This window comes from Peromyscus eremicus, chromosome 23 (genome assembly GCF_949786415.1).
Source record: "Peromyscus eremicus chromosome 23, PerEre_H2_v1, whole genome shotgun sequence".
Classification (NCBI taxonomy): Eukaryota; Metazoa; Chordata; class Mammalia; order Rodentia; family Cricetidae; genus Peromyscus; species Peromyscus eremicus.
The window spans coordinates 29,256,007-29,273,327 of record NC_081438.1 but is presented as its reverse complement, the minus strand read 5'-3'; the positions used below and the strand labels follow the sequence as shown (position 1 = coordinate 29,273,327).

At 48.5% G+C, this 17,321-nt stretch overlaps 1 protein-coding gene across 1 annotated transcript in view; it reads left to right on the top strand.

Annotated features, from left to right (window-relative positions):
- Positions 1 to 825: 825 nt before the first annotated feature.
- Positions 826 to 17,321, top strand: part of Sdk1 (sidekick cell adhesion molecule 1) — a 281,083-nt gene continuing 264,587 nt past the window's right edge. Inside the window, exons 1-5 of the mRNA XM_059249807.1 lie at positions 826 to 832; positions 1,179 to 1,290; positions 1,824 to 2,014; positions 12,268 to 12,351; positions 16,905 to 17,099. Coding sequence (XP_059105790.1) covers positions 826 to 832; positions 1,179 to 1,290; positions 1,824 to 2,014; positions 12,268 to 12,351; positions 16,905 to 17,099 — 589 coding nt within the window. The remainder of the gene's footprint in view (positions 833 to 1,178; positions 1,291 to 1,823; positions 2,015 to 12,267; positions 12,352 to 16,904; positions 17,100 to 17,321) is intronic.

Genomic DNA, 17,321 nt, shown 5'->3' with positions numbered 1-17,321 from the left:
GTGAGGAACCACTGAGGGCCTTTTGCCTTTCATTCATTTTGATTTGTTTTTATTCCCAGCCTCTTACATCCACACCCTGTATTGAAATCCCTGCTCTATAAATGTTTGGTCTTGATTTCTCCTGAATAGACAGTTACTAAAGTTGCTGTGGGTAGTTTAATTTTGACGCTAGCTACATTTTAGGGAAAAACAGCAAAAAATACATAAAGCTTTTCCCTCCCTGTCTCCATAAATGTGAACTTAAATTATTTATAGTTTGATACTCACAAAACAGAGAATGGACTGCGGGTGTTTATGTAGCAGAGAACCTCAGGGGAGTGTGACTGTGGAGAGAACGGGAACTCTTGGATAACGGAATGCAGTCACCCAGGGAGTCACGGGGGCTGATTCTGTGACCTCTGTGCCTAGCAGAGTTCCCAACCTGTGACGTGTCTGTCCAGTTACTCTAGTTAGAAAACAGAGAGCATGTTAGTTACTTTTCTTCTTGCCATGACAAACTGTCTGACTCGGACAGTGTGTGGGCGGAAGGGTTGATTCTGACTCGCGGTTTGAGGGTGAACGTTCATCACAGCGTGGGGGGGGGGGGGAAGCGTGGTAACAGGAACAGACAGGAGGCAGGCTGGATGCTGGTGCCCAGCTCACTTTCTCCTCTGTATTCAGCCCAGGATCTCAACCCACAGGTGGGACCGTTCACGTTCAGGGTGGGACTTCCCACCTCAGCTAATCTAATCTAGAAACCCTCTCACAGACAGGCCTGGTGGTTTGTTTCCATGGTAATTATAAATCTCATCAGGTTGACAATTAAGATTAACTGCCACGGTGGGTATGCCAGGTGATCTCAATAAGCAAATGCTTAGATCAATGGGGAAAAAAAAATAAAAGGAAGCACTCTGGAAAATACCAAGCCCTTCAAAGCTTGCTGCTGCACATTGTACCCGGTGGTGACACGTGGCAGTCAGACAAGACGGGCTGTGCCTAGACTCCATCACCTACAGTGTGACAGAGGCCAGGGCCGATGTGAAAACATCAAACTCCAGCTCTCTCCAGGGATCCTAGTAAGTCATGAGGTTCTGAGTTGCCTCTCAGGGTGGTTTTGCATGGTCCTTCTTCTGTTCTCCCTCAATCACCCCATCTTCCATTCTGAGAGTTCCATGGATATTTTGTTTTCTCTGCTACAGGAGATACTGGCACCCATGAAGCCATGGCCCCTGTCATCGTGGTTGCCCCTGGCAACAGAAGTGTGGTAGCAGGGTCCAGTGAGACTACCTTGGAGTGCATAGCCAATGCCAGGTACCGGGTGGGCTTTGGATGTGGGAACATGGGAGACATCCCTCTTTGAAAACCCAGACCCTGAAATACTTTCAAAATCTTGGACTTTAAGCCTTGACATGATGCCGCAGTGAAAATCCCAACCTGATCTCATGTGTCTGATGCAGTCAAAACACAGATGCGCTAAAAACGTGGCAAGGGATTCCCAGGCTGGAGTTTAGATGGTCACACCTCCCATGTAGCTGTGGGTCCTCTAGTAGTATTTATTTTAAGCATTCTTTTCCTGGGCAAATGGAATCATTAGCATGTATGGTCCATTGCTGCCGCAATTAGCTATCCTTGCTCAATAGCCCTTGAGCATAATGTCTCGTTGAGGAGAGCTGTGAGGGAGTGGAGCTGTATCTGGATTGATTTCTAAATGTCCATTGTTCAACCCGCCATGGCTCCTGGTAGAATTAGCTTTGTCAAGCTCGTGCTGAACGCCTGAAATGATTATTATTGCCATCTACATGATTCACCACCACTGTCACCGATGCCCTTGCACTCTTTCACAGGCCCGTGGAGGAGCTGAGTGTGCACTGGAAGAGAAATGGAGTTCGACTCACAAGTGGACTGCACAGCTATGGGAGGCGCCTCACCATCAGCAACCCGACGTCAGCAGACACCGGGCTGTACGTGTGCGAGGCGACACTCCGTGGAAGCGCATTTGAGCCAGCCAGGGCCAAAGCCTTCCTCTCTATCATAGGTAATGCTCAGGCCAGCAGTGGTGCTGGCTGCAGCCTCAGGTAGCTCTCCATACCCACGGTTCCAGGCAGGCAAGATAGCTGCTATGCGTCCCACTGACTTGATGTATTTGTGGTATTTGTGCGTATGTGCCACCTCTGCAGATGCAAGCCAGAGGTGGACACCAAGTGTCTCTCCTCTGCAACCCTCCATTTTATTTTCTTGAGACAGAGTCTCTTAGTGGGACCTTGAGCTTGCCAATTTGGCTAGCTGGTCAACCAACTCCCAGGATCCACCTGTCTCCAGCCCCGGCACTGAGATTATAGATGATCTTCTGGTGCACCTGGCTTTTTACGTGGGTGCAGCAGGTCCTCATGCTTCTGCCGTGAACAAGTTACTGATTTAGCCACCTCCATCCCCACCGACTTTTGTTTTTAATCACATTGATGTGTTTGTTTCTTTGTTTGTTGTACATGAATATGTATGTTGGGGGAGGGGGTGCTCACATCCCACAGGATGCACACAGATTTCTCATCACTGAGACAGAACACTGGACAGAAACAGCTCAGGACAGGACAGACTTAACTTTGGTTTACAGTTTTCAAGGCATACAGTCCCCTGTAGTATGGAAGGCATGGTGGATGGTTTGGCTCTGTCGGTGGGACCTTGAAACTCTTAAGAGCTTAGCCCAAGTTCGGGCTGGACTATAACCCTAGAAGGTCTGTACCCTATAATCAAACTCCACCAAAAGTTCCAAAGTGTCCACCAGCTGGGGACCAAACACTGAAATATGGGAGCCCATGGGGACATTTCATACTCATACCATAATCACCTGCCACCATAAAGCTTGAGGGTGGAGATAGGGGGCACAGTCCACAGGCCTGCATCTCCTGGCCTTTCTCTTGCCCCAAACTTCTCCCCAAGTCTCCCTGGCTCTTACCATCTGTGCTCAGAAGTCAGCCTATGTGGCCTTGACTCAGAAGGAGATGGGAAGAGCTGGCTGTTACCTTGGGTTGGACTGAAAGGTAAGAGCAGAGGTAGTTTTAAAGAGCAGGCTGAAGGTGAAGTGAAACGCACCTGAGCCGCCTCTCTCTAAACGCTGGGAGAGCACAGTCCTAGAAGCATGACTCGGGCTGTGGCTGAGAGATCTGTAAGCTTATTGCTAGATTATGACATGGCACATTACACTGGAGGAAAGCACCCGCATTTTATTTTCCCAGCGTCCTGCACGGTCACCAGTTTGTTCTTAAAACGACTGCAGCTGCTGTCCAGGTGACCCATACTCCTCCGTGGAAGCCACTGCTGATGGAGGGTACCTCCAAGGCCACTTCACTCGTCTCTTTTCTGAAATGAAAGGAATTGAAAACGGAGGGGAAAAAAAACTCCCAGAACAATTGCTCCTTCAAAAATACATCTTGCGGTTTGCCATTTTGCAAAACAAGAAAGGAAAAAGCAGATAGATCCCCGTGGAATTAGCAAGCATCAAGGAGCATTGCATAGAAGGCCATTGCCCTGAGCATCCTCATGCTCGTTAGACATCAGGAGAGGGTTCTGTGCTCTCTGAGTGACTCTGATGAACACAGCCTCTCAGCCCCCTCCAGAAGAGGTCATAAGGATGGTCAGAGAGTCTGAGCCTCAGACCAGACCAGAGCCACCAATCACTGCTGATCCCATCCAAGGGTTTGCGCTCTCCTCCGGCTGCCAGTGTTAGACATGGATGTGAAACCCACATCCCGCTCTCAGCAGAGACTTCCATCGAGGTTGATCTATGGCCGTCAGAGCACAGTGCATTATAGATTGAACTGAAATTAAAATTTGTGATGTGTAAATCTCTGGCAGACAGGACTATATTGTGTTAAAAACATTTTAAGGTAATTTAAACAAGGGAGGAAATTTATCTCCCTTTAAACTCAAATGTTTGTCTCCATCACCATTTCTTTCTCAAGTATTTAAATCTATCATCCTAACTTTGATCTTCAATTCATATCAGAATCAGTTTTTGTGCTTAGCATTCATCATCACTCATGTTCTGACTTTTAAAGGTACAGGAAGATACTTCTATTCTTTTGTGTTTATATGTGTGTATGTGTGTGTACATAGTCATGTATGTGTTGGCATCGAATATCTTCTTCAGTCACTCTCAACCTTATTTTTGAGATTAAAAAAAATTAGGTAGATGTGGGGTGTGTGTGTGTGTGTGTGTGTGTGTGTGTGTGTGTGTGTGTGTGTAAAGCTGCTTGCATAAGCCTGAAGAGAGTGTCAGATCTCCTGGAACTGGAGTCAAAGGCAAGTGTGAACCTCCTGATGTGGGTGGGTGCTTGGGACTGAACTAGGGTCCTCTACTAGAGCAGTACATACTCCTAAGCACTGAGCCATCTCTCCAGCCCATCATCTACCTTGGTTTTTGAGACAGGGTCTCTCACTGAACCTGCAGCTCACCAATTCATCTAGACTGGCTGGCCATCAAGCTTCAGGGATCACCCTGTCTCCTCCCACTCCACCCATCAGTGTTAGAGTTACAGGGGCAGGGTGGCATGCCCCATCTTTTTACATGCGTACTGAGGACACACACTCAGGTCCCCATGCTTCTGCAGCAGCCACTTTACCCACAGAGCCACCTCTCAGCCCCAGTGCTTCCTATCTTGATAAGGTTGACTTAAAACCCCTTTTGTTTAGAAGTTGTGACAGGTAGAATTTTGTGGTTGGCTCACACTGGAGAAAGTATCTCTGTTGATTCAAAGGACTCAGAGATTGTCAACACGCCTGGCCACCACATCAGGGAAGGATCCTGGGAAAGCGTGACCAATCTCCCAGACTGTCACCAGCAGAGCTGGGCAGAGAGGTATTGATATGAGCATGCAGATGAATGAAAACAGAAAGGAATCGCCTTCCAATTACACGTATTTCACACTGATGAGACCAGACAGACGGCGGCAGCTGTTTACTCTGCCTGTCAGCTTCCAGTTGGATTGCTCAATTCCTGTAGTCTAAACAGGAGTGTAAGCTCTGCTCAATGGAAGGTGCCTGGCGCCCACCCTGCAGAGCCTGGAGCCCTGTCCCCCGACCTCCTCACTGCTCAGTTGTCCTGCTGTCCCTGGGCCTGGCCTCTTCTCCTCCTATGATATAACAGCTCGCAGCTGCTGAGACACCATGCCACTGCTCTGACACTCAGAGCCGGCTATGTACACGGCCCCTGCCTCCCTGTGGTGCATGACTTCCACTGCGCCACCACCTTCCCCTTCGTAGTGGCATCTTCCAGGAACAGGAACCAACTTTGCCTACCATGGTGGGTGGGAGGTGCTGGTGATGCCATCGAGGAAAAGCCCCATGCATGAAACTGCTGATGGACTGTGGGCTTTGCTGTGCTGTGTGCTGCCAGTGCTGTTCTAGGCTGGAGACTGTCCATGGCCTGCTTTGGTGGAGGCAAACCCTAGACCTGGATGTGTCCTCTCAGGCTCTGAGCAGATGTCTGTGACCGACCTTGGATGCCCACCCTTCAGCATCTGGCAAGCTTACCTGTCATTGAGACTAGGTGTCCCTTAAAAATCTCCCAGAAGTCACTGCAAGAAGTCTCAGCTGTGCTCTGTAGCACATGAGAGCAAGGTATGTGGCAGGGAGGTGTAAGCACAGGCATTAGGGTTCGCTGCTAACTGCACTGGTAACTGGCTTTGATGAGGGTCATTGATGTTGTTGACCTTGGCTCCAATCTTTCACATGGAGAGGTGGTAGATGACCTACTGGCCCACACAGTGAAGAGGTGGTAGATGAGCTGCTGACCCACACAGTGGAGAGGTGGTAGATGAGCTGCTGGCCCACACAGTGGAGAGGTGGTAGACGAGCTGCTGGCCCACACAGTGGAGAGGTGGTAGACGACCTACTGGCCCACACAGTGGAGAGGTGGTAAACGAGCGTACTGGCCCACACAGTGGAGAAGCAAGGAAGCAAGCTCACTGCAGAAGTGCTGAATGGATGGCTTCACATGCTGTTGCCATGACTCTGTCATAGCCTATGCTGCATGGTGCTGCTGGTGGGTGTATACATCACATTAAAGCATGTACACATCACACTCTTTCCACAGTGAGAGTCAGGATGCTCTCAACATCCATGGAAGCATTGGTGCTTTCTTCAGGAGAAAGGATGGCAATGGTGATGGTTAGCTTTAACTGTCAACATGACAGTCTAGGATCACCTGGGAAGAGTCTCAGGGGAGGACTGTCTAGCTCAGGTTGGCTTGTGGGCGTGTCTAGGAGGGATTGCGTTAATGAAATTAATTACTGTAGGAAGACCCATCCTGTTAGTGGACAGTGCCATCCCTTGACTTTGAGCCCTAGACCGTGGAGAAAGCAAGTTAAGCACGAAGCATGCATGCAATCGTGGTTTCTGGTCTTGACTGCAGATGAGATGCAACTGGCTGTTTTAAGTCTCTCCCATCTGGTCCTCCTGTTCTGATGGACTGCAGCCTGGAAGCATGAGCTAAAGTAAACCCTGTCTCCTCTAAGTCGCTTTTTGTCGGGCTATCTTATCCCAGCAACAGAAATGACAGCAGGGCAGTGGCTCTCACCAAGTATAGCATCTCGGATCACTGTGGGGGATAGCTGTATGTCTTATCCTCACAACCGACAGGTCTGGCATGTCCTGCAGGAACTGCAGCTGCTCTGTGCCCACCCCACCCCACCCCAGTGTCCACAGAGCTCCTTCCCACCCACCCTGGTACTAGGAGTGGAGAGTGACTGTATTAGTTACTTTTCTCATCGTGGTGATAAAAATAACTGACAACAGTAACTTAAGGAAGAGGGGTATTTCTTTGCTCACAGTTGGAGGGCCCATCATGGTGGGGAAAGTGTGGTGTCAGGAGCCTGAGGTGGCTGGTCACATGGCATCCTCAGTCAGGAAGCAGAGAGAGATGAACACTGGTGCTCAGCTCACTTTCTTCTTTTTATCTAGCCCAGCCTAGGGAATGGTGCTGCCCACGGGGGTGAGGGGACTTCCCTCCTCTGTTAAACATTTCTGGAAATATCCTCATAGATACTCCCAGAGGTGTGTTTCCATGGTGATTCTAAATCCAATCAAGTTGACAAAGAAGATTGACCACCACAGTGATCATTACAGAAAACTCTGTATATTTCTTGCAAAGCTATTCCAACTCACTGTACACATTACTCTGAAATCCAGATACTCTATTTTAAAATAAAGCTAGCTACTAATAGTGACTGATACAGTGTCATAGAGGAGCAGCCATTCCCCAGAGGACACTGGGCACCTAGCAGGTTTTTATAACCCTACATAAAGGTATCTAGTTCCTCTTCCTCCTTCCCTCTCCTCTCAATTCCTCCTTCCTCCCCTCATCCCCCTTCCAACCATCTGTCTTTCTCCTTTTTCCCTTCCTTCCCCTCCCTCCCTTCTCCTCACCCCTTTCCTTCTCTCTCCTCCCTTCCTCCATTCCTTCCATCTGCAAATCTCTGCCATGCCTCTCACCTCTCCTCATTCGTCATGGAAAAAGTTCTCCACCGTAAGGGCTCGTAGCATTAGACACGGCCACTCGGCTAACCCTGCTCTCCCACTCTGCCCATTTTAAGATTGATGACCTTTATCTCACCTGCAGAGTTCATCAGGTCACATACAGAATGTACAGGTTCCAGAGGAACTGGTGTAGACATCCTTGGGGACCATTCTGCCCTCCACAGTGGACAAGGTACCCAATGTGGACAGTGACTGAAGCCAGAGGTAGAGAATAGCACCAGAGGGAAGGAAAGACACTGTGGGAAATGTACTAATCAGAATAAGCCTGAATCCTTAGCCGGGCCCGAGGGTTGGACAACATAGCCTGGATATACTTTGACCCCCCTCCACTGACACTGGCTCTGCAAGACAGAACTCGTGCATCAAACCCCTGTCGAGCTGGGGTAGAGGAATTTAAGGCCTCAGTGTGGGGTAACATAGGGAGGACCCTAACTCTGGTTCCGATTACTGCAGCTCAGCCATCTGTAGGCCATTCAGCCCATGCTGGCTTTGTCTTGGCTTTGGTCTCACCCAGGGCATGAAACTCTTCTGATGTCTTGATCGTATTTCTAAAGATGGAAGTGTCCACTTCGATCCCTGGTTTTATTGACTGCACCTGTGATCAGTAGTTACCAGGCCAGTCCAGGCCTGTGCCAACTGGGCACTCACTCTCAAAGAGTCTCCCGTTTGCCAAGACACATGCTCACCCAGTTGCCCTTGGAAGATCAAGTGGTGAAAAGGCATGTGCCTTAGATGACCATCCTCAGAGTGTCTCTCTGGCTCAGCTGAAAGTCCTCACAGCGGAAGGCCCAGTAATTGCCCCACTCTGTCCTCCTCCCCACAGACTGTGCAGAAACAAGCAGCCATGGGTGGGGGAGGGCCCTTGAGAGTCCCCATTGAATTAGGTTGATGTGAAGGACCCACAAAGATTGGGGTTTGTGTGTGGCAGGGAAGAAGCATGATGAAGATCCTGCGTCACTGTGACAACTCTAACACCTTGCCTATCACTTCACTTACCTGGCAGGCTTCCAGGAACGAGATGCAGCAGGTTGCTCTAAAGGGCCACCAAGTTTCCTGGTGCCTCTGGGCCACCCTTCCCCACACTGGTGAGAGAGGTGCTGTAAAGCAGGGAAGTGGAGCATCCCTAGCTGTGAGGTGCACATCACACCTACCTGGTCTCTGCTTGAGGTGAAGTGGCATCCCCTCATGCATGCCCATCCCCAGGGACACTGTGGACTCTGTTTCCATCCTTAGCCAGGTGCCACTGTACACACCTAGGAAGCTGAAAATATAAATGGCATCTGGTTTCTGCGTAAATTTTCTATTACCATGAAAAGACACCATGACCAAGGCAACTTATAAAAAAAAGAGTTTATTTGGGGGACTTACAACTTCAGAAGGTGAGGACATTGACTAATGACCATCATGGCAGGGAACATGGTAGCAGACAATCAGGCATGGCATTGGAGGAGTAGCTGAGAGCTTACTTACATCCTAATCCAAAAACGTGAGGTGGAGAAAGCTAATTGGCGGTGATGGGAGTCTTTTGAAATGTCAAAGCCAGCCCTCAGTGACACACCTTCTCTGATAAGGCCACACCTCCTAATCCTTCTCAAACAGTTCCATCAAGTGGGGATCAAGCATTCAAATATATGAGCTCATGGGGGAAGGAGCATTCTCATTCAAACCACCACACTGGAGAAGGCACCCTGGAGGTGCTAGGAATCCACGGGACCAGTATACCCTCTCAAATGTGTCTCCTATTGGACACATCTTGAGGGAGTTATAGGGCGTGAAGACAGCCACTTCCAAGGTGACATGCAGCATAACTAACTGTTCACATAACATTCTTAAAATGAAAAACTACCAAAATTGGGTGGTTGGCCCTGGGCTGGACATGAGGGTTAGGGGTGGATGGCATCTTCAGTATGAAAGACCATTCTTTGTTCCAATGCAATATGGGCACACGACCCTGCACGTGTGATTATTGTGCACGGAACTAAACTCGTGTGCATGCACACACAAGCAGAAGTATGAATGGGGCAAAGAAGATAAAACTGTTGATCACATGAGTGATAGCCTGGAGGTGATCAGACTTAGTTTAAGGAGGCATTACCAGTGGAGTGATTGTTGAGATAGACTCAGGAAGATGTAAGCAAGATCTGTACCCCAGAGAGGGGACCAGGACAAGGTCTAGATTAAAGAACCAGTGAGTTTGCAAGTCTACTGGAGTCACTTACAGGAGCATCGTTGACCCCAAGGTAGCCATCTCACCAAAAAGCATTCTAGAATAGATGACAACTCCCCCATGGTCACACAGATGGAGGCCCTACTTCGATTAACTTTCCACATTCTCTGTACTCTAGCGCCTCCCACAACCAGGAGACCATGTTCAGCTGGGGCAGAATTACATACATACAGATGCCTGGGAGGTGCTGCAGGGAGTGGCTAAAGTCTTGGTTAAGGGTCTAATGACCTTACCTGCCTCCTCCTTCTGCTAGGCAATGTCAATAGGCATGTGAGGGTCTCTTGGGGAAGTTAGGAATGCTTTGCTGAAGACAGTTATAGTTGTTACCCTATACAGAGGACAGAGTTCCACAGGGTAAACTGAGGAACAGATACACTAGCTTTTTCTGTATTGTGTTTTGCGACTGCCTGGAACTTTGCAGTTACCTAAAAATAGAATGTTTGACTAAGGAAATGGAAACTGTAATTAATCATGAGCAAATGTTGATATTTAACTTAATTTTCCCCCTTTTGCCCTCACATCCCTTTAATCAGACCATGATGGTAGCTATTGACTTTAGCATCCACTGATGAATATGGGCCGTGACCTGTGCGTAAGGTCCTTGACAGGCTGTACCGCAGTGGAGTTAGAACATAAATAGTGCTGCTAGCGTTATTATTGATTAGAGAGACACAGCTGAGCGGGGAATATATGTGTGTGCAAAGACCAGCTAGGAAAGCGAAGGCTTTAAATATTAATGGCATGTGTGTCTCCAGGCCTGGTCTATACACACAAGACCCCATATTGGAGGGTTCTGCTTCTGTCTAGTGAATCCACAGCCGTCTCCATGGTGCAGGCAAGTAGTTGGGGCAGATGTTTCTGCTCAGGAGGTCCAAGTAATTGCAGAGTTGATACCCACTTTCTGCCCATTCAGAAACCTTCGGTCTTTTCTTTTCTATGAACTGGTATGTTTTTATTTCTGCACCCCCTTTTGGTCCCACCTATTTTTTTAAAGATGTAGTCAATATAGGAGGCACGCCAAGCCTTATTATCCACATTTAACACTATTACAATGAAAAGAAGATGTCTCCAGAAATTAATTATCGCACAGAAAGTGAACACAAGAGTCTTTGTCATCGTGATAATGAAGTAGCACTGCTGCTTTAATGCCCCTGAGCCCAGCCATGCCTCTGCTGGATTCTGCTGAATAAACTGCGAAAAATATTGCAATTTGCTCTCCAAGGAAACTCATTGTCTAATACAACCACTATTTCCTGTTGCCCACGCAAGGGGCGAGTCTACAGAATAGAAATGCTTGGGAGTCTCCCTCCCTGCTAAGGATGGATGAGAGTCTCTGTACCCTCCACCCGCCTCCCGTTGGCACTATTATTTTGCATTCCATCGACATATTAAATTTATGTTGTAGCGGAGAACTGCTAAGACTTCAAAAAAAATAAGTTAATAGGCTGCGCTGTTCCTTGATATAGGCCTGGCTCCTTGTTATGGGGCTATTCAACATGCTTCACAGTTGGTGTTTAGTTTAGATATGGAAACAAGCTAGCCTATAAAGTACTGTGCTGTAAATATACCTTTATGAAGCTCTTGGGATACCCTTTCTAAAATGTGAATTAAGATATTTCATGATTTCAAGCCCATAAACTGAGAAGTAGCCATCGCCCTGAGTGGTAATTTGCTTTCTGAATCCTTAGAATATAAATCACCTTTGCCTGCTGCTCCCCAAGTTTGAGTTTGTGAATGTGATAGTGACTGATGATGACGTGTTTAGGAAAAAAAAATGTAAGAGCTCAGACTGGGGACTGGGAAGATGACTTGGTCAATAAAGTACTTGCCACACATACATGAGGACCTGAGTTCAGCCCCCACTACTCAAATAAAAGTCCAGGCATGGCAGTGCACACCCATAATCTTAGTGCTAGGGTGGAGGAGGGTGAGAAAGGAGGATCCCAGTCTAGCCAAGCAGGTGAGCTTCAGGTTGAGTGAAGACCCTGTCTCAAAAAAGTAAAGTGAGGAGCAATTGAATACACCTGACATTGACCTCTGGCCTGTGTGTAGGACATACACACACACACACACACACACACACGACAGACAGACAGACAGACAGACAGACACCATTGTGGTCCTTGACATCCTTCTTGTTTTAGTTCCTTTTTCATTGTTGTGATTAAATGTTCCAACAGAAGCAACTGAAGGGAGCAAGGTTTGGTTTTGTCTCACAGTTCCGGAAGGATGTGGTCCATCATGATAGGAAAGAAATGATGACAGGCAGGGAAGGCATGATGGCCAGCGCAGAAGGCTGGCTGTTCACATCGCATCCACACCCTGGACGCAGAGAGTGAACAGAAAGTGGGGTCTGGCTACAGAGCCTCAAGGCCCATCCCCAGGGGTTCACTTCCTCCAATAGGGTCCCACCTCTTAAAAGTCCCACAACCTTCCTCCACAGTGCCACCATCTGGGAATCAAGAGTTCAAATGTTCAGACTGCAGCACACCTTTACTTAGGGGCCGTTCTCTTTTCCTTGTTTAAAGAGCCACCATATTTCACTGCTGAGCCAGAGAGTCGGATTTTAGGTGAAGTGGAAGAAACCGTGGACATCCCATGTCGAGCCATGGGTGAGTATGGGAAGTACCAGATGGGGACCCGTGGTGAATGACTGTGAATATCCAGGGAGGACTTTAAAACCTTCCAGGGGGGACAGTGAACATGAAGACTGGGAACACTGGACAATGGGACTCAGTACTAGCCTGTGACCTTTCTGAAGAAAGTCACCATTGTGAAGCTCTTGCTTCCTTGTATGTAGATCAATCCAGGGCTGGCACAGTGTAATATCTACTGACCCTCAAGAAAGAGGAAGGCGAGAAGAAAGCCCTTGCCCGTTGTCTGCCCCAAAGACAGGGTACTCAGCAGACCCTGTGACTCCCTTTGGTACTTGGGTTCCCTAGAGTATATGGGCCTAAGACCATGGCTCTCAAGAAACCCATCTCCATCCACCAGGAGATAAGGACCGGGGATCACATCCATCTGTCCTTAAGAAAAGGAGGGTGCTTTTATTATTAATTAATTAACAGGATTTCATATAACCTAGCCTGGCCTCAAACTTGCTAGCAGCCAAGGATGACCGTGAGCTCCTGATCCTCCTGCGTCCACCTCTCAAGTGCTGGGATCACAGGTGTGACCATCACACCCGGTTTATGCTGTGCTGGGGACGGAACGCAGGAGACTCCTACATGCTAGGCAAGCACGCCGCCAGCTAAGCCACATCCCAGGCTCCCATTCTGATTATTATTATTTTTTGAATGAGAACTTTTCCTCCCTTTCTGCACTTTTAGCTCTGGGGCAGCTCTCCCGGTCCACAGTCCATTGTGCCCTCCTTCCTAAGAATCCTTGTACCCATTACCCTGTCCATGGCTTTACTATGAGGTTACACAGGGAGTTACATGATGCTGCCCTCCCCCTTGTTCACACACACACACACACACACACACACACACATGCACACACACTCACACACTCACATATGCACACACATACACACTCATATGCACACACACATGCACACACACACACACACACACACACACACACACACACACACACACTCACATGACACAGGCTTTACAAGGCAATTCGTTACCAAGACCTGTATAGATGAAAAGGCTCTTTCCCTGTCTGTTTAGACCGGCCATCATAAACATGGTTTTCCTCCACTCACTTAGCCCTGGAAGGGAATCCTTGCTTTTGTGAGAGACAATGACCCTCACTTTATAATGAGAGTGCTGGAGACCCAGAGTAGAGAAAGTGAAGCAGTTTAGTGTATGACCTCACAAAGTCTGGCATCAGCCTACAGAAAAGGCAGGGAGGAAATGCCCTAAATTCCCCATCCAATTGGTTCAGGATGAAAAGCTTTTATCTCATGTATGTCCTGGGGCTGGAGACTCCCTCCTTTTCTGAGTTGTAGGCTTAGTCGTGTAGCTGACTGCCTGTGTGACCTTTCAACCCTAGGACCCAAGAGTACCTGGGCAAGCAGGTGTGAGCAGCTAGCTAGGGAAGGCAGGGGACAAGAGCCGCCTGCTTGTCTGTGGCTTTCTAATGAGCTTTAAATGCACCTCATAACTGCCCCTCACCCCGCAGATAGACCAGACTGATTTCTCTCTCACAGTACCAGTTTGGAAAGTGTTCCAGTTTCATAAGATGGTTATCTCTCTATATACACCATTGAAACCTTACTTCAGAGAAGACACACTGAAGTATTATGTTCGGAGCCTCCAAGATTAAACAAGACACGTATTGGAAAATTGTCACTAGCTGTCTGGCATATAGAATCTTCTCACCAAATACTGGGATCATGGGGCAGTGCAGAACAGTCCAAAACCCAGTCCATCGGCATGTGCCTCGGCATATGCTCTGGCCGTGACACTTGGCTACCTCTGAGAGCTAATGCCTAGGACTTAGAGCAGGCCTCACCTCTCGGTGCTCAACTGTGTCCACCTCACCCTTCAGTTCTGAGTGGGAGCCCTGTGACTCACAACAGCTCTCAGTAAATGCAGAGTTGCCTCTGACCAGTAGTCCCTCCAGTGGTTTACGTATACCTGCTCTTCACCAAAGGGCCTGCAGCCTCTGGTGCCCACTCCAGTCACCTCGTCGCCATCTCTCTAAAGACGCTGTGTTTCTGTTCTCCTCAGTTCTAGCTCCATTCATGCAGCTGTGGAGGAGGACAAGAGAGGAATGGTACAGATTTTCAGTGGAGACACTTCACCGTACTGTGGTGGCCTTGTTCTTTTCTCCCACCATAGCGGCCTCTAGAGCGTAGCTCTGTGCATGAGAAGCTAGGCAGCATTCACAGTGTAGAAATGAGTGAGTTCTCCACTACTGCAGGGCATACGGTGTCCATCTGACATTAAATTGCCCCCCAGGAGAAACACTCCCACCCTCCCATGTAGTAATTATTATTTTTCAATAAATGACAATCCTGACATTCTTCCTCCAACAGGGGAGTGCTCTCTTCTTGCATAATTTCTGCAGGGTGAACTGTTAAGCATAGACTTGTAAATGTGTATTGAACAGGCCTTCCCACACTGCTCTCCCATCATGTGATTTACAGCTCTCTCTTAACTCTGGCAGTGAAACACACTGCATGGGGAGTTGGGTGGGGGGTTCCCTGTGAGAGCTACATCATGTAATCACCATTATGAGGTTTTACATGAATTGCGTATGCTTTTACCTTGAAATGGATTTTAAAAAGTTGTCCTGATTTAATGAGAGGTGACAGGAAATGTAATTAAGGGGGAGAAACTGCCTGAGAACACATCAGCTGGAAATGCTCCCGACATCAGCTCTATTCATTCAAATGGACCTTCTACATCCACGTAGGTGGAGACTGAGTCAGGGGTCTCAGTAAGCCTTTTAGAATCATGGCAAAATGTACCTTTTAAAAGGTGTACCACTTTATGGTGCCAGGCCTGGAGGCACATGCCTGTAATCCCAGCACTCAGGAATCTGAAGCAAGAAGGTCAGGAGTTCAAGGCCAACCTGGGCTATGTAGCAAGATTTTTGTCTCAAAACCACCACCACCACCACCACCACTACCCCCTCAAAAAAATCATTTTTATTTAGGGAAACTAAGGTACAAAAGCACCTAAACTCTAGAACTAACTCTTAGTGTCTCCTCGGGTTTCCATGCCCACTGTGTTTCTGTAGTTTGTTATGTCATATGGGTTTGGGCTGCTTCTCCGTAGAGCCTCTTTGTACACTTAGTTCACCCTTTCTGGGTGGGTGTGGTCTTGTTGGACTCCAGGGAGGTCAGAGATAGACCCCAGGAAGTCTAGCCCTGCACAGAAGCTGCCAGCAGAGGGCCCAAGTGTCCCCTGCTCAGTACTGGGCTGCCCCAGGCAGTGCAGCACCACTGTTCATCAGCCCTGAGCTGTGTGATCTGACACTGCCGTGGAGAAAGGCTTCAGAAGTCCACAGCAGGTGCTTAGGCTGCCCACAGTCCCTTCCGTGTACCACCCAGGTTATGACCCTTGTGAACCCATGTCCACCATGGAAGCCAGGCCTTGTTTCTCACTGGGATAACACACATACACACACACACATACACACACACACACACACACACACACACACACACACACACACACGGAAGGGGAAACTAAGCAGGGCTCTGGAGTCAGAGCCTGTCTGATGGTCTGAGTCTGGTTCCCTAACCCTTCTAATCTAGCACCCTACCGTGTACCTTGGGGTGCAGGGCCTCTTGCACCCCCCTCTTCCTGCACTCATGTGGGTCTTAGGAACAAAGCAACTTGTGCAGTATCCACAAGGTGGACATATGTTCCCACCTCCTCTAACCAGGGCGACTCCAAGGCTTTTAGTCATTCCTTCCGCAATAGAGATTTTCCTTAAGGTCACTGGCATCTGTGGACACCATGGATGAGGAGGTATTTGAAGTGGCCTGCAGCCTGGTTGTTGGTTGTGGTAGTGAGTACTCACACTATCCACAGAGCCCCTGCCATGTGCCTGCCTGGAGTTTTACATACAAACCTGTCAGATCTTCACTGCCTTTGATGTCATGCTCTAAACCTTCCCGCTATATTAGTGACTTGTTTCACGGCTGTGACTAAGTCCCTAACAAGTACAACTGGCTCACAGTGTGAAGATCCAATCCGTTGTGGCAGGGAAGGAGGTGCAGGGTATAAGGAGCATATGGTCACATGGGTCATATGGCATCCACAGTCACGAAGCAAAGGGAGATGAATGCCAGTGCTCAGCTCACTCTCTCCTTCTTATTCACTTGAGAACCCAGCCCATGGGATAGTGTCACCCACATTGGTGGTGTGTCTTCCCACTTCCATCAACCCAATATAGAAGCTTCCAGTGACCTGGATTGGCTTGCCTAGTAGGGACAGAATCAGAGGTATCAACTCTGGCCTAAACTCAAGGGCAATTACAGCTATCTTTCTAAATGAGTGCAAACCTGGGGGTAGTGGCCCTTGCTTATGCCTCCTTCCTCTTCAGAACGCTCAGTATGGGTTTCTTCGTGTAGATGAGGGAAGTGTCCCTAATGATTGGTTGTAGTGTGAGATTGCCATATGAGTCTCTGAAGCCATTTCACCTTAACCCTCCTACAGAGAGCTCCTGGAGTTTAACGCTTCCCTCCATTCCTATCCAGGGGTCCCTCTCCCCACCCTCCAGTGGTACAAAGATGCTGTCCCCCTGAGCAAGCTCCAGAACCCGAGGTACAGAGTGCTCCCCAGCGGAGGCTTGCATATTCAGAAACTGAGTCCAGAAGACTCCGGAATCTTCCAGTGCTTTGCCAATAACGAAGGAGGAGAGATCCAGACCCACACCTACCTGGATGTGACCAGTGAGTAACCCACGTGAGCATGGCCAGCCTTCCTCCAGTCAGAGCTGCCCACTGGGCCCAGTACACAGGGTGGTAGCGTCCTGTCAGCTCCCGAGGTGACGAAGGAACAGAGAGCCCTGTGATGAGGGCTGAGCTAAGGTGAACCATGACCTAGGCAAACCCATGAGCCTTGCTCTTTATTTTAAAAGAAAATCTTCCTTTTTAGACAAGTAGAAAAATATT